This window comes from Bombus pascuorum, chromosome 3 (assembly GCF_905332965.1).
Source record: "Bombus pascuorum chromosome 3, iyBomPasc1.1, whole genome shotgun sequence".
NCBI lineage: Eukaryota > Metazoa > Arthropoda > Insecta > Hymenoptera > Apidae > Bombus > Bombus pascuorum.
In genome coordinates this window covers 457384-482140 of record NC_083490.1, presented here as the reverse complement: position 1 = coordinate 482140, position 24757 = coordinate 457384, and the positions used below count along the sequence as shown (strand labels likewise).

The window sequence follows — 24757 nt, the reverse complement described above, 5'->3', positions numbered from 1 at the left end:
ATAGAACAAATCGTCGAGATCGAGGCAACGCCTGGCAGACAGAGTTGTATTACAAGAGTTATTCCATAGAAATACGATTTTCATCGATAACGCGTGGCCTGTTGAATAACAAAGATTAATACAACCTGAAACTTCGAATCGTAGATAGCGAAACGTATTCCTGCAGGAAAACTATCGATAACGCTCGACTCAGGGTGTCAACAACGTGCCACTTAACGTTCAGATCGATACGATTCCTTCGAGAACGCGATCCAAGATTCGCTTATTGCACCTGCTTATTCGAATTCCATGTGTCGGCAACACCTGCTTGCTGATCACCGAACAGCCTGGTTGGAAAAGGTGCGTAGGCCAAGGAGGGTGTACGGAAACAGAAAGGGATAAAAGGGGGGGGAAGGAAAAAGAAACCAGGCACCGAGATCCAGGTGCAAAAATACAAAAGCAAGCGGTTATTCCTAACTGTAACTTTACTTATCGGCCACTCGGTGGGTGTCTGCACTCTCGAGGAACCCTGGTAGAGGGGAGTTTATTTTGGTACACGGTACACGCCATGAGACAGACGAAAATGAAAGTCGACGGCCGCGCGAGGGGCGATTACTGAATCGACCGTGATTCAGGGAACCACGATGGTGTGCAACGAACCGGCTCGATCGTGTCGATTCTATCGTCACCAGAGAATCGAACCGAGTCTTTGATGTTTCAAAAGTAACGAGGTTATTTCTCCAGATGCTTCTCGACGAGGCTTGCGATTCACGCGGCAGATTGAAACTTCTGACTATTTTTTAGCTAGAAACGTAGACGAAGAAAAGAGGCAAATATATATATACACACTTAGAGATGGGTGTGAAGCATAAAGTCGTGACCGTATATGGCAATTGCATAAACGATGTTTGCGAGAAATTTGAAATGCAAATTTGAGCATGGTCTAATTAAAAGTAACATAAGTGTGTAGAAATATACGCAATAATCGATAACGAAAAGTAGAATGAAACGTCGTTGTACGAAACGGGGAAAGAAAATGTACCGCAAATAACAGTTCGCAGACGGATTTCAACATTTTGCGCACGTGCACAGGTAACATCAACCAACAGTCTTGCCTCTTCCAGAGACAAATGTAGAACAGTTCTACGAATCTATCTTAACTATCATACTCTGTAATCAAATTCTCCGTGCACTTAATCACGCACGTTCGATGAGACACCGGTAACTTGACTCTCGAAATGGAGCAACGATACTTTGCAACGCGAAGCGAACCTCTGTCTATTTCTGAGCTGCCTGGCACAACGGGAAACTATTTCAATAAAAACGAAACAAAGGGAAAAATTCGAATTAGACTCCGATAAAATCAAACGACGGGTACAACGAAACAAATTCATTTTCTTTCTATCAAAGTTTAAATTTATCCACAGTTTTCTAAAATAAAAATCCTTGTCGTCTATACGTATAAATGACTATTAAAATGAAATTAAGCTAGCGACATCTTATTGATAACTATGTAACGTTTTAGGAATTTTATTTATGCTTTGAAACTTTCAGGGAAAATAGCATGTTAAATAGCTAAAAACGACGAGAATCGTATCGATGATATTTCGGTCTACAATAGCTTCGACGAGTGACAAGTTGGTCGGCGGGTCAAGTTAGGTAAGTAAGTAGATTCATCGATGAAATGGCCCTAACACGCAGACACGTGTAACGACAAAACGAATAGACACGCCACGAATACGATCTAAAACGTGTTTCCTTTCGCTAAAGCGTCTAATCATTCATGATGCAAACAGGTGCGAGGTTGTACAAACGACATTCGCTTTTATCTGTCGTATACAGCGATAAACTCGTCCCTGTTCCGGCAGGAACCAGTTCATTTGTCCAGATACGTCCAGCAAAAGACTTCCTTCTGTCAAAATGCTGACGCTTAAAACTTGCCGCTCAATTTCTTTCGCTAAACGTCGAAATTAACTACGATTTTGTGTATTATTTTTAAATGTAAAATCATCTTAATAAAGTACAATTTTCGACGGAACAAATTTTGGAATTCAAACGCGAAACATTTCTAGTTTTGTGCTTTCGCCGAAAATGTAGGCTTTTATTCGCGTACACATAAAATAGATACAATTTGTAAAATTGCGATTTATACGATCGGTGAAACTTGTAGAGAAAAATAATCCTTTGTACTCGTCTGACGCGGTGAATGCCGACAGTGAGCGAGCAACGACGACGATAATATTATTTGATGAAAATTATTTTTTGTATCGTCGTCGTTGATAAAAGGCGCAAGAAAGAAAGATCTACCGTATAAACAAATTTGCAAACATTTACACAACCTTTTCCTTTTCGTATCAAATCCAGCTTTCTGAAAAAAATGTACTGGAATTGCTGGTCGATCGAAAGAATCGGTTAGTGTAAAATTTGCATAAAGATAAATTCTACAAATCAAGGGATATTTATTTTCCTTGGAAACATTTGCAAAGGATACGTCGATACGTTTGCAAGCAGTACGAGGATTAAAGTTTAACCATTATCAGCCTATTCATTCGCATATATACGTACGCGACTGAAAACCCAACAAACTAAGGTCTTAGTTTAAGCAACAGTAATAACAACAGTACCGTTCAACTGTACCCTTCCGTTTCATCTTAATGACCATCGCTATTATATGTATTAACCGTACTAGTTCCGCACAATCATTTCCATCATTATCACTGCTCGACATAGTTTACCGCATAAATAATTCCTATCCCGATTCTAGCGCTTCTTAAGATTATTACTGTTCGGAATTTTTCTCACTATTCTACGATAAAGGCATCCGTCCTGTAACCTCGAAATATAATTTAAAGATAACAGGAAATACGAGTAACGTCGAACGTCATAAAGAGAAGCTACTAAAAAGAAATAATTATTCTACGAGCGTTTTTCTTAGTAACAAATTCTACTATTCTTAGACAATGAAATCGATGCAGCAATCTACATAAACGCGTAGAAAATCGTTAACGATCGATCGATCGATCGGGACAAGATTCCGGTGTGCCATGTGCAAAAAAATCACCAGCTGGATGGTAAAAATCGATCGAGCCCCTAAAACAAGCGCGCCAAGACGATCTTATTCGGTGACCAAATACGGGTAGGGGACGAAACGATAGAGAATAACTGGTTTTCACTTTCATACACGGTACGACACGAACGGCTTCGAACAGAAAATATGGCCTGCCAGATCCGCTGCTGGAAAGATCGTCCGAACAAAAAAGTCAAGGTTTCTTTGCGGTATACGTGACTCGCGCACCGCCGCGCAATTCTCTGGCTGCCTGCTAAATCGTTCGGTTATCGATGCCGCGGAAGAGTTACGCATTCGATTCTCTCTCAATCTCGAACAAGTCCACCGCCAACTCACATTAGAATTTGATCCGTTTCGCGAGTTTCTCGGTGCTTTCGAATTTCACATTTTCAATTCTGAATCTCCAATTTAATTTAAATCGTCGATTTTCTATTCTAAATACGAAACGAAGTTGCGATCAAAATTTAGCTTGTAATCCTACTGTAATCAATAAATATTTGGTACTTTTCAGCTTTCGGTACACCAATACCTTCGTTTCTTTGATAAAAAAAAATCTGTTTTCAATTCGAATTGTATACGGTCAGGAAGTGGGTGACTCGTCTGACTCCACTGATTTCCTCTATATTCGCTCGCATCAATGATCGTAACAACGATAACAGATATTTTGGTGATCGGAATAAAATATTTCTTACACATGGATCAAACACGATTCTACTGCAAAAACTGTTCCAACGATATTCCAACGCAACTAATAAATGTAAGTTTTGTATTTTATATTTAAACCTAAATTTTCAAAAGTTCGCTCGGAAAAACTATCTTCGACGCTGACTGACACTACAATTCATTTACTTTTATCTTTTTCTCTTCTACGGTAACGATCTTCTTATTAACATTTACGAGCATAGGCTTCATAATACTTTCCCCAATCGTTACTTTAACGTACGTATAAGAAATAAGGTGGTCAGAAATAAACAAAAAATATTCAGATAAAAAAGATATTAAAGTGGAATTTACTACCTCCTTTCACCAAATAATCTACGTTTCTGTACTTAGGCGTTTCCAAGATAAAGATAGACACAGATAAAATGATGTAAATATATACTCTACTACGGAGTATTACATGTTTTACAAGATATTTAAAGCTTTTTCCCCTATAATTTCTATCTATTTTTAAGTCATGCGTTTCTAAATAAAAAGGAGAAAAGAAAGATTATAGCAACAAAAATCAATATGATCCGTTTTGTGTAATTGTGTTTCAAATAAAACAGAATATACGATAAGTACGAATCAACAATCGAAAGAAATCAGTTACAACGTCACGAAAGGTATGCGATGATATTGAAACAATGTACACAAGAAAGCCTCGTTAGGAAACTCTGTAGTACTGGCACAGTCGTACAAAGTTCTGGCAAAAACTATCGACAATTCTATACTCTACAGAACTATAGGCAAAATCACTCTCTCGCTTCCTCTTACATTCCGATGTAAACTACGAAAAGCTGAGAGCAACGAATAACAATATCGAATACTTAGAATCGTGCCTTTCTACGAATCAAATCATTCGAAAAAAAAGTGTCACGTATCGCAATAATAATGTTTTGTGTTCCTCTCTGTGTGCACGCGGCAAATACCTTCACATTGATTACAACGAGTGAATTTTGATATCGACGTTGGCTCGCTCGACGATCGTTCTACGAGCTCGAAATATTTCTCTAAAAATCAAGTTCGTCAAGAAGCAACTCGCGCATCACGCAACTATCGTGAGCATCTTCTCGTCGAAAGAGACGTAACGCATAGACACAACCCCCCCTCCTTCCTCCCACACACACAGCCACGTTTAAATCTTTTTTGTCCGCTCCACCTTGGATCTCTCTCCTTCTCGTTTTTTTTTCTGTCTCTGTTCCGCCACTAATCGGCCGCGTAAACAACAGGGCTCGTCGATCGCTATACACCGGTACCCACATGAAATCTAATCTGCCTAATCTACGCTTTGGTATCTGTAACTCGTCGTTTAACGTTTAACACATAGGTATCCCATAGTATGGACGGGAAATGCGAACGCGATACCGTGAACCCGATTGTCACCGTTTCGATTTCAACTTCGACAGACTCGCGCGGACTCGCTCTAAGGCGCGTGGGATACGTTACCGGTTTTTCTCGGTTCATCTGCACGCACTGCCCTCCACCGAGCGTTCTTGGTTGTACACACTTTTCCACTGATTTTTCGTACGGCGACACTCGTTTCACGCGCGAACAAAACGATTAAAACACGGTTCGGACATGACTGTACCTCGGAGCACCTCTATTGTTTCGTACCGTCGCGGAGGAACATCGGAACTGGACTGCACGAAGGAATCCCTGCTTAGCGGACGTAGGAGGTGGAAATTAGTTCGTATCGCCGCCGCGGCTACGACTACGGCCGTGGCGCTGCGCTTCTGCGACGCTACGCACCAACACCGATCAGCTGATTTCTGACGTATTTTTGCGAACCAAAATCAGAACTCGGCATTCAGCTGTGCAAGCACTTTGCCGATCATTGCGATCTTTTCGTTTATTGCATGTAAATCGATTAATAGTAAAGGTTAAAGTAATTTGACTTAGTGTCTTTTGCATACGACTTGTTTAAGTTTTTCAGTTATACTGTATGATATAAGTGATAGTTCACGGTACTTTGTAACGGCATCAAGAAGTTATTGTTGAAAATTATGTATTGTCTTAAATAATATGTACGTATCGATTAATTTCGAAGCTATTTGATAAACACGACGGTAGGCGCTGTTACTAGACTTTCTATCCACGAAGATCTACATTATCTCGATTTCCCAAGAACATGCGCGTATTCACATAAAATCTGTTTCAAACAGTCTAGCAAAACAATAATGCACGGGAGAAACGACATCAAAGAGCAATTAAGAAATCCTCCTCGTCCAAAGAGGCGACAAAAGATAGATTGCCTCGAATAAAGTCCTGGCAGGCGTCCGAGCCATATCGCATGCACGGATTATCTGATATGGATATCCTGGCCGATAATGCGGCAAATAAAACGATCGAAGAATCGCTTCGGTAGTTATCGCGTTCTCCGAATGAAATTACAACGTTATATGCTAGGCGAACAGCCGGCTGTCCATTCCCTTGCTCGCGATGGTCAAAGAAGAAATGGAAACGAGCGGAACTCTCAAGACCCGAGAGTTTCGGAAAACTCGTAGCTTCTCGAGGACATAAAGTGGCGCGCGCCAAGTCGTCTGCTAGCGACGAGACCACGAAGAGGAAAATAAAAAAAAACAAGCATAACGAGTGAGGATATCTCGTAGAAAGAAGCACAGACACCACAGACGCCACGGACGTGACGCGCGAAAGGAAGAACGTCGAAGAAAAACAAAGACGGAGAGAGCAGTGGCACGAGCGTGCTTCGCCTCTCAGCTGGAGGTATCCTTGGACCCCATAGATCGTCAAGGAAGAAGATCGGCTGCCATGAAAATTCGTCCAAATTTTTCTTGATGCTTGTCGTTTCGATTTATATTTAATTTTGTATAATTAAATGGCAGGAAAGAATATGAAAGGGAACCGATTATATTTAAATGAATTTTGTACCTATATCTATGCAAATCGATGAAAATAGATAAATGAAACAAAGAACTTGACAAATTTCTAAATTCCAGTATAAACGAATAGCTGTCCTATTTAACTGTATCTTAATCGCAGTTTAAACGATCCGTTAATAGTCTCGTTAAAAATTAACGTAACCGATAGCTTTATTGTGATTTCGGCAATCAAATCGTTAATGTTTGGATATCTTATTTTGATTTTGATATCTATATTATACCGATTGTTATGTCGGTATTTAATTATCACGAAAATGTTGTAATTTCTTGTTCGATCAAAGAGTTACCATTTTGTATAGTCATTATTGTTATTATGGAAAAGTGTTATGTTATAATCGTAATTCATCCAGCGAACTAAATAGCAATTAAACCTGATCCTCTTCGATGCTTATGGGAATTTTATATGAGCGTAGGAAAATGAAATGTTCCATGCAAGAGATATTAATATGCACTGTTAAAAGCGGTTAATGACAGTAGTCTGTCATAAAGTCCAATTACATCATGGTCACTAGACTCATACGGATGCGTGCATGACGTATTCTATACTGCAAGTGCGGACGAAACGTATTATTAGTTCCACAAAAAACATTCAAAACTTGTTTCAAGCAATCAAGCATAGTACGTTGACTCACATAATTACACCGCTTCGTATCCTCTTTTCAGATGAAACTTTATTAGCTCGATGTCTCGCGAGTTAGTTGCTTTCTTTACTTATTCTATAATTGTTAACAAATATTGGATTTCTGTAGGTACAAGTTCTTGATTGTAACTTTTATCGTGCATTCCATTGAACTTTAAGAAATACTTAATGTTTGCGTAATAATTATCTTTTAATTTATGAAGGTTTTAAATATTCTTCCGAGCAAATTAAAACTACAAAGATTATTTATTGAGCATAAGATATTTATATATAGAAATATAATATTCATAACGATTCTATTATCGTTAATATGGAATTTGGTCTTAATTTCTTAATTTTGTAATTTCCAAAGTATGTATCTCTTGTCATTTCATTTATTAAGACAATGGCGTCCAAGTTATTCTACGTAAATGTTTCGATTTAATAATTTCAATTTAATAAAGTGAATAAAATCGTGCGAGGATCGACATCTGCTACGAGAAATTTTTCATATTTTATACTCGCAGATTCATTTAACTCGTTCTTGCAACAGTGCCCGCAACAATCCTCACAACATTAACCGGGTATCGCGACTGCTTCTAAACGTACTGTTTGAGAGTAGTTACGACTTGGAAATTCAACGCGTTCGATCATACGCCACGCCACGCCACGCCACGCCACGCCACGCCACGCCATGCCGCGCCGTGACGAACACGCAAACGAGAGGCAATTACAGAGTGAAAAATCAAAAACTGTTCCGGTGACAGCTCGCCGATCACCGGCTGCGCATCGACAGATATAAAATTTTATGGGTCGTAAAAACTTCGATCGATTGGTCGATATACCGAACAGCGTGCTAACAGCAACATACTAAATTGGAATAAAATCCCCATCGACTACCGTTGTCAGCGTGGATATCTAATACCTTCATATAACAGATCGTAGGCACAGGGCACATATTTACGCAATTCTATTAGCACACGTGAGATGTTTCGAAGTTCGCGTCCTTGAGTCAGATTTGAACTTATTTCCAGCATGCTCGATCCTATCTCTATCAGCGGAGAACTGGTCTTCGATATAAATTCAGGTACTTGCGATTATCATCGGCGTGAAATCGACCTGAATGTTAAAAATGTTGTCTCTCGAAGCATCGAGAGAGACGTTAATCGCGGTAATTTCTTCTCCGATGAGACTGCGTGTGAACCATGCGGAATAGCTAGGAATATTTACGTTTGCGTTAATTTGGCCTACCTCCGCATTTCTCGAGCCGTCAGAAGCAAACGCGTGCAACGATCTCAAACGAGCAGACATCATTTATCTTTTCCCACACGGCCTGCGCTTTACCTACCAACCGACTTACGTGCTTTAACGTGCTTGCTTCCATGCCTCTACCGACCTTCTTCTTTTGCTCGTTTACACCCTTTCCCGTAGCAGACGCGCCACACGCGAGACCACCGGTCCGTATTGCGCTTATAGCCGTGCCGTACGACGTATTATTTTTAGCAACGGGTGCAATGGGCGCAATGGCTATCTTAGCGATCCGTTTCGTTCGCCAGGCGCTAAAGGCGTGGAGATGGGATCCATCCGATGGATCTTCATGCTCGTCGCAAAGAAAATTTGCCGAGATACAAAATGAAATACTAAATGGTAATTGAATCGAGCACTCGTTCTTTCTTACGTCAAAGGTCGGGGACCGTTTCAACGATTACGTTCAGTGATTATACTTTTTCCCAGATGAACACCGCAGTTTGATTCGTTGCGTGGTTTGGGCTTGGTTTCGGTTTTCTTCGTTTCGTCGTTCTTGCGGACTTAAGAGCTTTTCTCTTTGATCGAACGTGAATTGTTTGTCGCGGTGCAGTTTCATCCTCTTCACTTTGTTACTATAATCGTGGTAGAAGAACGTTGATAAATGTAGAGGCTACATATCTAGGCCTATATATATGTATGTACGGGGAATACCTGTACGTGTAACAGTCAATGTACAATCCCATAAAAGTTTCTCCGAAAAAAAGCCATTGTCACGTTCAATTTATTCGTTTACGATAGCTGTCTCTTTCCTGAAAAACTTCCTTTCTACAGAAAAACTCTTTCCGAATCAACATTTCGCAAGTCTTGACAAAACGGAGTTGTACGAGTTCGATTTAATAATTTGGAACATCGTTATTCCAAGCGTATTAACACCAAATGAGTATCGAAAAGTGAAAATAGTTTCGAAAGAATATAAGTTGTTTTTCGATTTCAAAAATTTTGCAAACGATCCATACGAGTCATTCATACGCATTCCTATCATTGCTTGGTAATTCACAGTCGCTTCCCAAACAAGTTACATATTCAAGCGAAGTACAAGTGCGGTAGAAATTGTCCGAAAATCTGCATTTTCTTCCTTTTCCTATGCAAGAAACTTTGTAAAAACAGGTCGCGACGCGACGTCGACGCAGAGATCGATCCGTGGTCGATAGAGCAAAACGAAACAGCAAAATTGGTCCGACGAATCGCATGGATTCGCTTGATAAATGGTGCGGAGCAAACACGGGCCACGATTTTTGTCGTTTTGCTCCCAAGTTATGCAATCGCTAAAGATCTCTGTTCGATTCCATCTCGACTATGGTAACACCGAAATCGGCCACGATGACGGCAGCTACGTATTTCAACCGATTACCTGTCGAATTAATATTTGGTAATCGATTCGTTCGAACAAGTTAGTCGCGAACGACTATGAGCCGTATTATGCAGCACTTGCTTCGAGAAATTCTATGGATTCGACGACAACAAACGAGGAATGCTATTGCTAGAAATATGCTAAAATCGTATCTCGAAGATAGATTGTTGTTTTCGAAAACGTATATCGAAGTTGCCAACAAAGTTTCCGGCGGACGTGCACGGAAAGGGGAGGAAAATATGCAATTCTGCGATATTAGATGTTCGCGTTTATTTCGTTCGCGAGCAAGGGGTATGATTTTGTCCGAGTTTCACTTCCAGGAAGGAGATATTTCCACGAAATGTCGGCCACTTAGGAGTTTGACACGGGACACGCCGAGGTTAGATTCGGCGAGAGCTGCTTCTGCGAGCTTTTCTTGTCACGACTCGCGTATGCTAACACGGTCATTCTACTTTTATTTTCGAGGATACATGCGCGTGCAGTTGTAACGTAGAAAGGCAAAACTTCTTCGACGCTTTCATAGCTACTTGTTCATCCCGATGTAACTGAATATCCCTTAAAGGGAGCTTGTTGCTTTGCTTGAAACAGATCCCCTCGACGCGACGCGACGTCAGTAGCACGCGTGCACTGCGTGTTCATAAACACGACAGATGCTTGTTTAACGTTGACTTTAAAGGTCGAGCGGCACGACGAAAAATTTACATTGCATTGACAGAAATTTACGTTTTCCAGAAGAATTTTGTGACTTCTTTCCAAGTTTACTCTTATTCGAGTATTTCGTTACTAAATTGAAATAATTAAAGATTAGTCGAAATTAATTGTCTAAAATAATCGATACATAAACTTGTCAAAGTTCAGTGATTCGCTATCTTCGTTCTATACCTTTCTTCTAAACTGTGCAGAAGAGGTCTAAACAAACAATTAAAGCAATTTTCCTTTCTAACTAAATTCCAGAATTAAATTTCACTTTCAAGCTTTCGGCAATTAAATCATAAAACAATTATATATTTTAACATCTACCGAATAGGTACTTGGTAATACAATGTACAATGACAACAACGATATATTTGTTCACAAAGATAGATGGGAACGGTTACAATTAACCGCGACTTTCTCCAAGATTGGACGACATTCTCGGTGAACTCGGAGTCCGTTGTTACCGCAACGAAGTTCCTTATTATTCCAGCCTAAGTGCTCTCTTCCTGTTACTTCGTCATTGCTTCGGTACTTGACCCGTTGACACCTATGAAATTACCTTTGCATTCAATGTAGTCACAGAAGGTAACCAGAAAGGACAACTCGACGAAGAGAGTGGATGGGCTAATGCATGTTGCAAATAGAGCAACGCAAATGAACGGAAGATCCGAAGACGAGGAAGGTTGGGAACGTTAAGACCCGAACGAGAGGCAGATATGCAATGTATTCAACGTTTCGAAAGTTTAATCACGTTCCCGCAGGAATACTTTTGTACTTTCTTCGTAATAAGATTTCGTTTACTCCTTCTTTGAGGTACAAGGACGTTAAAGTTTAACGGAACTTTCCTTTGTGCAAATTCTTGTCACGGATTTGAGATATTCTCAGACGATGCGCAATGAGTTCAACAGATGATTTGAAATAGTACACCAACAAATTTTTATTGTTATTTTGGTTATTTCAGAATTTTAGATATTATTTTCAATATTAAATAATATTTTATTCACATGTATAGGTGTATATTTCTAAAATTCTTCGTGCCTACCTATTTTTGAAATTGCTTCTAATGCACATTCGAATTAAATAACATAGTAGTCGATGCTTAGAATCTACAAAACGTTTGCTAATTGTTACGTTGGACACGAATCGCTGAAATAAACTCCTCTTCGGCTACGCGAAACTCACGATCCGGAGACCGAGAGAAACGGTCGGTCAATGGAACATGCACTTTTTAAAAGGCTACGTTTACGTCGTGACCTAACTACACGCGTTCCACGCGAATACATACCATCGATACATGCCCTGATGCACTTGTACGCTCATATCCACGAGCGACGACACAGCACCGCGTAACTTTGACGCATTAACCTGGCTCCTGGCCATGCCGCGTCATAAATACGGGTTAACAGTGATCACCAGTAGTGCGGTCGGCGACAATAACGGTCGAGATACTCGAAGAACTCGCCCGATAGGATATTACGTGAACTTTGCGTAGTTCTTCGAGAATCGAACGCTAAACGAGTGTGAAGGATTGTTTTTGTAGAAGCAAGTGCAATTTTGATACTAGTTTTTGATAGCAATAATAGTAAGGTGACTGTAAGGTAAAGCTTATCGAGATTTTGAAAATTTTAAGAGATCGAGATAGTTTTGAGATTTATACGATAGAAAATATTACGTAAAATGTAACTTACCCTGCTACATATATATGTACAATATAAAGTTTATTGATTCAGAATTTTTTATTACAGGTGTTGAATATTTAGAGGATACCAGCAACTTTAGAATAAGAGAAATGTTTTCAATACCATTCGGTACCTATCGAGTTTGTTAGTAATAAGGCGGCCCCAAAGTTCATTGTAAGGCAGAGTGAAATTCTGTTTCCACGAGAGAGCTGTTAACCGTGGCTCAACTTCTTCGTTCAAAGTTACATCAATGAAATAGTCGCGCGGTGGTTGCTCGGGACCGATGCCAACAGCTAATTTCCATGCGAGCAAAAGTTATACAACGAAGCTGTAACGTTCCTCGAAACTTCGATGGCCGACCCGATTTACGCGGAACTCGCTTGCGTTAGTCGAGGCCAGGAGCTGACGTACGCTTTGGCGAGGAAGTAAAATTTACAAAATTTAAGATCATGCCAGAAACATGCGAACGGTTTCAACGAAACGGCGTCAACAATCGCTTCGACCGCCGCAGAGAATAAATTTAGAGAACGAAAATTATACCGTCAGCTTGTTCAATTTAGTGAAATTGAAGTCTAGACTCGTTTCGCGCAAAAACAATTATTTTTACCACGACTGAAACACGTGGGAAATTTGTTTCGCCTCCGATCAATACCAATCAATATCAATCGATTCAATCTTAAGAAAAATGTCCTCTACTTCGTATGCAACTGACAACGCATCGGCAACCTTGCATTAATACAAGGATATTCGTAATTCGAAGTTACGGCGAAAGGAAATTTACTCGGTCTCTCGCTCCAAAAACTTGATCCACAAATGATTCCGCGGTTAACTGAAAGCAATTTGCTTGTACCTACATAGATTGTACGACCGTAGAAGACTCCTTCACCACAGCGAAACCAGAGAAAAAGATATGCCGGTAATGAGCACTTTGTCTCCACCCAATGTTCGATATTCGTGGATGCAGAAAGGTAAATTCGCTTAGGTAAAAAGGTAAAATGACACGGAATTAAGGGGAAAATTGCGCGGTTTGCGAGCAAATAGTCGAAGAATGAGAACGTTCGATAACTTAATAATATTAAAAACAAATAAAAGGAAAAGAAGAAAAAAAGTATAAAGGTAGAAAATTGTAGGAACATAGGCATTGAGTGTGTGTTGAAGGCGATTCATCGAAAAGGAGAGACACGAGTTCCTATTCGTTGCATGTCGAACGCGTGCGAGCGGAAACACGCTGGTCTGTTCATTTGCTTCTACAAACAGCAGCTGCAAGTAGAATCGCGGCCGCATATGCACGTATTTGAATAATTGAGCAACAGCCTTACGCAAATCAGTCGAACGTAAATGTGTTCTAACTAGTACAGGAATGAGAAACATCGATACCAGGGATTTCCGATTATCTAAACTAGACTCTACACCAGTAGAAAGACAAACTAACGGGCAAAGAATATTTTTTATTCTTATTATTAGAATGCTATTTTTTTTTTGCTTTTTATTTTCTGAGCAAGTAAAAAAGAAAAGAAGAGTGTGCCGAATATAGCATAGTATAGTACAGTACGGTATAGTATAGTATGGCATAGGGTGTGCACACTATACCAGTCTACACAAGTCTTGGATTGTCATCAAGAAAGAAATGCTGAACCATCTATTTTAACGTGTTTATACAAGGAATGCTGTGATTTTAGTCGCTGTATAGAGGCAAATTGTAAAAGATATCAGTTCATGTTTTGCTTAAGAGCCATTAAAAGTGAGCATTCAGAAAAAAAAAACAAAAATTTCTCGCACAAATTCTAGAACCAGTTTCATTAGTTTGTAGCAATATAGGCATGTATACGTATATACTTGAGACTGTGTTTTCAGAAACAGAAAAGGCTCTTATTATTTCATAAACTCGACTGTTCGCATGTTAAAAGTCATAATTATTGGTCGTTAGGTAAACTATAAGACAGCATAAAATTATTGGTTCGCTTGGGAAATAAATCGCTGCCTACGAAAACAAAAACTCCAGTTCAATTTGTCATTTGTCATTCGATGTATCACTCGATAAGTGCTAATTACAAATCTAACGATAAGATAAAGTTGTTATAATTACAGCATCTAAATTATACCGGTATAAACATTTTACCACTGTTGAACATTCGCGAACATATTATTCTTATGTTTATTTTAGCCATTTATTGCACGTTATCTATCGTTTATTTAAGAATTAATAACAGTGATAATTCAGCTTTCGTCAACCGATACAACCTTAATTGTATAATATTCATTGGGCTGCTTTTTCCACGGAATGATCACAGTGTCAAATCTTAACGTGCAATTTTGCTTTGTCAATTTGTTGTTTAATTTGCATGATATATGCCGTTAAGCGAAATCATCTATGACCTCGTTAAACAACTATGCCGAAATAAATCGTAATTAATTATAATTAATACATGTCTTGATAAATGTATTTAATTATTGTCCAGGAGTCTGCAACTTAATACAAGCAGGTAAAAGAGGTAATTCTGATAGATTATGGAATAATGCATGCAGGTTTTTGATTTCGTTAAACAATGTTCAAGAAAATTTTCATTGAAAGAACAAATTTTCGGAAAATAGATAGAGAGGAAAACGTGTCAGCAAAACGTATAATAAACAAATTTTATAGTTATTAACTTCGATCGAATCACCTACAAAATAGCGTAATAATAGCTATAAAGGTCGTGAAATTGCTGGATATACTTTCAAATATTTCACGAATATTATACCGAGAAATGTCAAATTGTACCCACAAGAATCTTTTCCATCGTAATTGTGAACGAACCTTCGATCGTCAAAGGATCGCTTTGGCCAATTTTGTAAACTAGTACCCGGGAGAGAATCGCCATACGTGGCAGATTAGCTTCCAAGCCCAACATGTTTATAAATATAATTATAAAACGAAGCAAGGCATCTGTAAACCTTTGAATCTACCCACGATTATCGAGAAAGTGCATCGACGCGTTCTCGCGGAACAATCATATCTATAGTTAGCGTTTGCATTCTCAGCTGGCTCAGCTGGTAATAAAATTTGCTATTAACGGTGATCGAGTATGCAGCTAATAGGCTGCTCGTTTCTTTACCTTTGTCATCCTCCTTCACCGCTAATTCTGGCGGAAACCCCCTTGGCAAGGACAAGGACTTTAACTCACCTGTAACAGAAGAAGACGTAAAATTACGGTTAAATACATTCGTTGTCTTCTACAAAACATCTTTTCTAAGATATTTCATACAAATTTTATAATTTTATGTTTATGATCGAAATATCGGAAAAACGAGAACTTTGGTGATAATAGAATTCAACGTATATGGAATTAATTGATCACGTATCGTGTATCGTAAACGTTTTTCTCTCAGATTGTTAAATCGAAGTCAAGACCAGTTTTTGGAGTGCAATTAGCCAAGTTAAACCGAGATTAAAAAGAAAACGAAATCTGTAAACATTTTTATACGAGTAATGTTTAAAAGGCAATATATATCGTACGTATTCATAATTGTAATACAATTCGTATAAAATTTGACGTATAATTAATTAACCTTCTATCGAATGCTAGATACTATTGCGTAACGTTTGTTACTAGTATTATTATAAATATAATGTAACATACATGCACAGAAAATTAGAGTTTACTACAAAGGGACAAACGAACTGTAAGTTACCAACTATGAAAATAAATTACAGGTCGCAATGTGTAATTCTAAACATCTACGTGATAAATTAAAAAAATCGATATAACAGAGTAATCCGACATCTTTAACTCGTATCGTTGAACTTAATCGTATCGATATCTATCGTAACAACTCTCAAAGGTGTTACCAAAGCAAAATATCAATTGACAACTGGTGTGTCTGTGCTCTTACGCGATTCCGAATAATTTCCCGTCAACATCCGTTTCGCGATTAACAACGACAGTCGGCCCGCCTTAGAACGAGTAGAGTCGAAGATTAACGAGAGTGTTTCTTCCATCGAATTCAATGGTACGCTATGCACGATATCCAGTGATCGTTCGAGCAAGGGCAATTCTCTCCATCGAACTAATCTCGGCAACCCTCTGGGCGATCCAGGTATAGAATCGTCCGAAAATCAACGGCAAGACGTTCGAAGCATTTGTGTCGAACAGAAATTTCAAGAACGATGATCGAGGCGATCTGTTCGAGACACAGGTGTATAGCGTATACACGATACGCACGATGCAAATGTATAAATGTACATGGTCGTGTGAACAACACAACGGCGAAAGGCCGGTGTAAGATCGTGCGAAACAATTAAACCGCTTCGATGACCCTGATCTTTATCAGCTTGATCGTATAATCCGCGGTTTTCGTCGTGAACAATTAAGCAGCCGTCACCTCGAAACGCAAACCGAGGACGTTGTAATTGACGACCGCCGTTATTCTTTCGTTAACGATCGGAGGAAGAAGGAAAACAATATTCGTTGCATCATGGATTAATCGAACTGCTATCGTGCCGGAATATCGGACAACTTTCCACTTACTCGTAGAACTCGCGCCATTGTAACGTGCATAATTAACACGGAATTCTGAAATACGAGGTTACCTCGCGGATTTTGTTGCGTTGATTCATCTTTCCTTCGCATCGGATGTCGAGTATGGTGGCAAGAAAGTTCAGTATTTTTTTTTTTTTTTTTTTAAATAATACATACACTTGGGCGATCATAATCTACGAATAAGGAACAATACGCGTGTCGTAGATACTCGAGATCGATTCAAGGAGGCAAAATTAAAAAATCAAACATTTTATATATACCGAATTAATAATATTATTTTATATAACGAATTGAGCGGACTAATATTTACTTACGTCCCATTTAATGTTTTTGTTTTAAATAAGGGCTGTATGTAGTTAAGGTAATTTGAATTTCTTTAAAAAGGAAAACGTACTTACGAGAGGCAGCGATTAGTCTTACAATTGCCAAAAAGGAAACATCTAACGGACGAGGCTTGTTTCCATAAACGTGCATAATACGACGACGGCGTATGTCGTTAATTACATGAAATTCAATGCTTATTTGCCGGTGAAGCCCGACACCAAAGGATAACCAGGTCGCCGTTAATTAATTCACCTTTGACTTTTGCTCACGTTTCGTCGAATCGCGCCTGCTGTGAAATTGATTTTCATTTCGTGGCATCGTTGTTTGCCGACCGACCAAATTGCTGTTTGTGATCCCCGATTGGATTTTTGAACGTTCGTGCAACAAATGTTTCAAACTGGACAGGTTTCTGACAGGTAAGTTGAAATTGCCATTGTGCCCAGAAACAACGAGATATTAGAATTAACGAAACGAATTAACAGCGTGTATAGAAAATGCTCGCTTTGGAAATCAAATACGTACGTACCTTCTTATCTAAACGCTATTTCACGAGTGGACCTTACAGTAGTAATTCATTTTTGGGATTTATTTCGCGTATCTTATTAGACAACCAGAAAAGGTATTATACGAGTTTTTGAACAATTTTGTGGCAAATTATTCGCCGTTATCCATGCACGAATATTACTATAATATAATTTCCAGCTCGTTGCGAAGCTTTCAACTTTTTCCACAAAACTGCGTACGAAGGTCTTTTCTACTGACCCGAACCAAGTTGATTATGGAATAAATATAGGTCGGTGCGTACGAGCTAAATGCTCGACGAAAAAGACTCGAAACCTTGTAAAAAGTGTGCACGTAAAAAATAGAAAATAGAATTGAACGACCTACGTTGCCTTTTATCGTTATTCCATCGAAATTGTTACGGTTTCAAAGAAGAACAATGCCTGCAATGACTTAAATAATGACCGCACGATAGAAACGTTCAAAGGGAACAATACCGTGGTGAAAAATATACGATATATTCTATAAAACTCCAAATATCTATCTGTGTATTTTTCGTTCAAAAATTCAAATGTCCTTTGCATCCAAAAGTTAAAGACTCGAAATTTTCGATTCGCGCTAGCGTAGGTGTATCTTTTTTTTTTTTTTCTAAATTATCCAACACCAACGTTTATTATAAAACAGGATAGATGTATTTTTCTAGCGCGTTCAACGTCCAACTAACTTTTGCATCCACCTAATAGAGACCGCAGTTGCTCGACTAGAGGTAAAATCTCGGAAAGAAAACTCGCATGTGATATTTTTCCACGGTAAAACGAGTAGAAGGAGCTCTCGGGTGAGAAAAGCGAACTTTTTGTCGCAGCTAAATCGGACATTAGCACGCGGCTCGGTCATTGTTTCGCGTTTCGAACTCCGCATTTTTGCGTAACCAGGTGAAAGCTGCGTCCGACTCCTCCAATTTCCACGCGGCCGCTCCACTTCCTTCGACTTCCCGCGTTCACGCGCAATTTTTCTAGCCTATCGCGTACCTGTTGGCGCTTCAATTCGCTTGACACTGCAAACGAAATATATAATTCTCGTTACCCTGCCAAGGCGTTCGCCAATGTCTTACCAGAATCGGCGGTCTTTTAACAAGCTGTTAATTCTTCACGCTTTCTCGGGATACGCTAGATTTTATTAACGCGTGGAAGAAACGGCGACTTTGCTTCTCGCTCGTTTCTTTTCTATCCTACGACAACGTATTCCTTGAAATATATCTTCATCGTGTTTTATAACGATTAAATAGACAAAAATTTGCGTCGTATCGTCTTCAGGCTAGAATCTAAAGGCACCAAACTATGGAAAAATAATATTTCACGTGTCGACGACGTTATATCTCTTTATACGTTATATATCTCAACAATGTTCTAAATACATATATATATGTGTAAATAAATTTATAAATTTACTTATTTATTTATTTATTTACAGACGTTTGTATAATTAATTCCATGAAACTTTGAATATATAATAGTACGCGAAGTATATTTCAACGACCGTAAAAATCGAAGTAAAACTATTAGAGGAATAACGTTCTACAGCCTGAATGAAATAGTAGCGACAATCTGAATGAATAATTAGAGTGGAAAAAGGAATGTTGAAAAGGCAAGGAAGATAATAAGAGCGAACGCAGCGAACTGCGCGAAATGTAAACGGCTATCAACACAAATAACTTTTGCTAGTATCGTACATTCACGCATATGCATACTAAGAGATACGAAAAATGGGTCAACGATAACTCGTAACGACATAGTTCTCCAAAGAAATGAATGACACTTAAAAGTATCTAAAATAGCGAAACGTTTAACTTTATAATCCGATCGAATTTCTCATAGGTTTCGACGAGCTTGAACTTTTGAATTTTTACGTGCATATATAAATACATATAGGAAAAAGGGGTAAGTATATGTGTAAATCAATCATAACGTATACTGATTTTTGTAAGATTGTTCGCATCGGCCACAAAGCGAAAGTCTCAAAGTAGGAACGGTACGAGTAGAGAAATTTTTGCGATGTTACTAATTTTTTTTTTTTTTTTTTTTTTTTTGGATACATACGTAGAGATTTCGTACGTCGGTTTCGGTACTTACCTATTCTGTTTCTGGGGGGTGGAGGGTGGGACGTATTTGTACTAACGATTCTTTAAATAATAAAGCGAAGTACAGAACATATCGTGTTTTTATAGTCGTTGCAACCCGCCAAATTGACGGGAGAGTCAGAGGGTTAATAGCAGAAGATCGTTCACGAACATTGAGCCGCACGTTGCTAACGCCTCGTTCGAGATAGATTATCCCCAGCTACTAGAAACCAGGCCAACGATAAGCTCTCTACATCGTCGGGGACTCGGCCAAAAAGGAATCCATGGAAAAGCTATTTGCTGGGTATTACGTAAAAACGTCGGGAAACCAAGGTTGTTCGACATCGACGTCGCATCGGCAGCTAAAATTCGAAACGGTGAGGAATATGGGTCGGTCGACGCGCGAGTGGAATACGAATGCCAGGGCCGAGAGAAATTCCTTTTGCCGTCGCGTGGAAATCCGGATTCCAGGGAAGTTTCTTACTTCCTGGAACCGCTCGGTTCGGTCCGTATTGCGGTTCCGTTGCGCCAGTTTCCGCCAATCGAGAATGGAGAAACGTAAAAATATCGCTGGCCCGTCTCCAAACGCGCCGATCTTCTCGCGTAAACAGACGAAAAACTGTTTCTACGCGCTGCATGGACCAAGAAAACCGGGAAAGAAACACACGCGCAGATCGCTTCTCTCTTTGTCCCTTTTTCGTTCTCTTTTCTCGTTCGAAGCCGTTTTCTTTCTGTTTCGCTCGAGACGAAACGTTCGAAGAAGATAAGATTAGGAGCACGGGTAAGTCGAAAAAGTAGAGTAGAGTAGAGGAGAATTAGACGTCGAAGGATTTTCGTTCTATCGATTTTTCCGAGCTTTTATCGAGTTGGAAACCCGACGTGGAACCCGGCGAGGAAGTAGGTCGTCGGCACGTTGTTCGTCGATTTCAGGAACAACTTCTTTTACATTTCGAAGGAGCAAAGTGTATCGCGGAAGGATGGTTTTATAGGGGAGTTATTTTGCGACGATACGCTCTGGTTGGTTTCTGAAATAGATTAGCGGGATGTGCGGTAAATTCCTATCGAAAATACAGCGAATAATTTGGAAATCTTAAAGCGACGAATACAGCCGGAAACAATGGAATAGAAAATACGTTCATGCTCGATCGTGTGCACTTTTTACGATACCACGATATCTATTTGTCAATGTTATTTAACATTCGTTTGGTACTCGACTACAGCTATTTTCATTTTCCTACGTTCCAAGTACAATAATCGGATGCAAAATGAGTATACAGCATGCTTCTCGTAACTTAACTATACGACTAACTATATCATTCAACTTTATGCAGACACAGCCAACGTTCGATTCTCCAACGTTTGCGTTACACGCAATTAGGAAACGCGCTAAGAAAAAGGAATGTACGTAGGACGAAAGAACACGTTGGATGATATTTTAAACGAGACACAGGATTTAACGCGATCGAAACGTCTTTACATCGCGATCTTCGCGTCGAACGAAGAATTAATAACGCGCATCGTAACAAGGAATTAAGAAGATCGTATGAGAAAGGAGGAAGTCGTTGAATCTATCAATACCCTAGTATCGTACTTACAATTAAAAAAATAAAGAAAGAGAAAAGCTAGTGTTCTAAATGTCCCACTTACGCTCCACGATAAGACGATTGGAATCGTGTTCGCTTAACGAGGACAATTCGGGATCCAAAGTATGTCTCTGTTGTAACCCTCTTCTTGGAAGGGTGGATACCCTTCTTAGCAATAGCGCTATATAAACATCACAATCATTTCAACACAATTACATTTATAGCGTAGTTAGATCGATTAAATTAAGCGAAATTTCTAAAAGAACCCAAAGGAACGCAGAAATAAGTTTACTTGCGCGAAATAAGACAAAGAAAAGGACACAGATACGCGAAAGAAAAGCTGCGATGAAAGATTTGCGTGACATTTTTGAAATAAGAACAGGGCAACGAAATAGAATCAAGCTAAAAGTTTCAAGCAAAAATTATGTACAGTTACGTTGGAAATTACACGGAATGGCGAGATAATAAGTAACGAGTATCTTAAGGGTAACGATTTATTTTGTACATATCGGTTTGACCAGCTTTCACCAACTTTGTTCAGTTCGCCGTTTTTACAGAAAAAAAAAAAAATAATATCTTTGCCGGCGAAAATTTTTCGCCTAATTCGCATCGAGTTCCATTCGCGCGAACAACGCTAGCGTTCGTTCAAAGTGAGAGCCGCTGTAACTGCGAGAGATAAAAGAGCCGCGAAACACGGAAACACGCGTCCGTAAGCCTATCTTGTTCGCGGTGCGCGCATCGTAGATGCAGCTGCAGTATACACAGACAATCAAAGCGTCAAACGTCCAAACGTTCGTTCGTTCGCGCTAGTGGACTCGATTCGATCGAATTCGCGCTCGTTCTCATCGCGTTACAGTTATTTCGCTCTGTATCGCGGACGCGAACGGCGTCCTTTGCTCCTCTGTCGAGTTTCACCCATCTTGTCGCGTCGATATCGCTTCTAATTAACAGAGAAGATAGCGCGCCAAACGTGCCTAAACACCTTAGGATTCCTTCGCTGCTGAGACGAGCTAACTCGAGATATTACGTTTCTAGACTTTCGTCGGCTGACGCGCGATAAAACTTTCTTCCGCGATCCAGTTTCCGTTTATTCCGACAACTTTCAACGCTTCGAAACTAATAACCGCGTATTCCGGATAAGAAGCGGGCGAGGAATAGAGCGAAACGGGTCGATCGATGAAACTTGGTCGGTTCCTTTCGCGTCGAGACCAAGAACGTCTCGCGAAGGATAATTGATATACTTCGTTACGATATAAATTAGTTAGCAGGCTCTTTAGACGTTCGTGAAATAGACTTACGTATAAATAATATTGCAAGTTTGCGCCCTACATTACGTACGCGCCACTGTCACAAATTATGCGATAGAGCGTGAGAACGGTTAATAGAAAACTGCTAATAAAGCTCGTTCGGAAGGAGTAGCAAGTGGGGAGAGCAGAGAAGGAAGGAGCAAAGGCGTGGCACGTAATGAGAAAAGGCCATCAGCGTGGTAAGTACGATGCATTTGCTGCGTGTAGCGTTCAGGGTATTCACGCTGGCCGTACAAGGAGGTTGAGTCATGCGACAACGTAGGAGGAGCAAAGGATGCACCTAACCCAACGTCCGATAAAACGATACCTCCGTTGGCACAGCACAACGTCCGGCTCGCTTTTCTCTTCAAAATCGATGGCATCGATAGTTTGACCAGCAAGAAACGAAACGACTTGTTCGAGTTATTAATATCGGTACAGACGATCGACCTATCCCTTAAAATCGATCTATATCGATACGCAACTAAAATCTTTTCCAGCTCTTCGAGGCTTGTCCTTGGTACGATCGCACCGAATCGAATTGGTCCGCGGAGCAATTAGCCCGGTTGAAACCCGTGCGTCGTGGCGGCAGCTAATCGAGTTCGAGGCGAGCAAGCCGTGGCGTTGTAGTCGCGATTAAGCAAGAATATACATAGCCCGGTGGTTAAGTTATACCCCGTGTAACCGAAGCAAAGCAGCGTCAGATCGTGTTACCGCCAGCATTGTCTCCTTGAGTTACCAAAGCACCGACCACCGCGTCCTAACCTCGTCCTTTTATTCTTCTTCCCCCTTTCGACCTTGCGCAAAAGCGCTCTGGAACTCGATCTTTCGATGCCGGGACGATCAGCCAACAGCGACCGAACAACGACGCTCCGTAAATCGAAGCTAGACTTTGCGTATTCGAGACCGGATCGAACTCTGCATTTGCGAGAAATTCGCCGCGTTAAGACGCAGTTTCGATAACAGCGTCGAGAAGACGAAAACGTTTTGTCGACGGTATTCGGAATTTATCGGCGAAACGGATGCAAACGCATCTGTCGATAGAGAGAGGAGCGAGCGCCAATCCCCGAAGGCTAACTCGGACAGCGATTTCACCGCGGGATCGCAACCGACAGTGATTTTTAATTAAACGTACGGACGTTTCAATTAAGATCCTCCGGTGTCGGTGTTTCTCGCGCCGCTTCCCTCTATCGTCCCCTGCCGCGCTTCCAGCCACTCTCCGTTCCATCGTTTCTCGTCTCCGTTCAACGAGCACGCCCTTCGATCCCTGTTTCTCGCCTTCGCGATCCGCCTTTCCACTCTCGTACGATGTTTCGGCAGATGTCGCCAGACCCTCGTTCATCTTTTTCTTCTCGCACCCTTCGCTCTTTCGTCGCACGCGTCACGCCGTTCTTTCCTTCCTCCACCGTAGAAATCGTGCCAAAAGACTTTCGAACCTTCGTAGAAGATAGTTGTCCGCCAGATGTATCACTCTGCGACGCAGAAATCGTAAACTTGCAAATGGGAAGCTACACGCTTTTCCTCTGTAAATAAACTTTTCTCTTGCTCTTCTTAGCGATTACGACGAGCGATCGTAAAAGTTGGTTTCTTTAGATCTTTCGATCGATCGAGTTAGAGATACCGCTAAAAACGAGCAATCCACGAAAAATAAAAAAAAAAAATACATACGCGTTTGAAACAATTCTAATTAAACATAATCTAAATACCCTGCTACGCAACGGGAGATTCATCGATAGCGAAGCTTTGCGTCGTTACGAATCGCTGATTTCATGCTAAATTACCAAGCGAAGTGATGCGCGTGAAAACACACACACACACGCGTATTTCTTTAGGAAACAGCCTGCAGCATTTAACGACGCGAGACCAACAGGTTGCGGTTTCCATTTCCGCAAAAATACCGAATTATACTTGGCGTTTTTCACGATTAACTATCGTACCTCGTAACTGGCAATCGCTACAGCTACATAGAAACGTTTTCACCACGTATGCGAGATAAACGTTAAGCGCAAAAGCGGAGGGAAGCCGGAAAATCGCGTAGAGAAAGCTGAAACGAAAGGAAGCGAAGAAAAATGCGGGAAACGGTACAGGAAACATCGATAAACGCGGTGCAACAACGTCCGAAACGT

The 24757-nt window shown here is 40.2% G+C and overlaps 2 protein-coding genes across 15 annotated transcripts in view; both read right to left on the bottom strand.

Annotated features, from left to right (window-relative positions):
* Nucleotides 1-15984, bottom strand: part of LOC132905228 (uncharacterized protein C1orf131 homolog) — a 144980-nt gene extending 128996 nt beyond the window's left edge. The window contains exon 1 of the mRNA XM_060956313.1: nt 15974-15984. The gene's annotated coding sequence lies outside the window, so the exon portion shown is untranslated. The remainder of the gene's footprint in view (nt 1-15973) is intronic.
* The window catches only part of LOC132905207 (ras GTPase-activating protein raskol), a 256732-nt gene that overhangs the window by 112869 nt on the left and 119106 nt on the right, over nt 1-24757 (bottom strand). For 7 of the 14 annotated variants that reach the window (XM_060956267.1, XM_060956268.1, XM_060956259.1 and 4 more), the window contains 2 exons: nt 21410-21526; nt 15397-15465 (listed from right to left, as the gene is read on the bottom strand). The exons of 4 other annotated variants lie outside the window; for them this stretch is intronic. In XM_060956267.1, coding sequence (XP_060812250.1) covers nt 15397-15465; nt 21410-21526 — 186 coding nt within the window. Of the gene's footprint in view, nt 1-5194; nt 5401-15396; nt 15466-21409; nt 21527-24757 lie in introns of those variants that run through there. 3 more of the 14 variants (XM_060956263.1, XM_060956271.1, XM_060956276.1) reach the window with 2 other exon arrangements.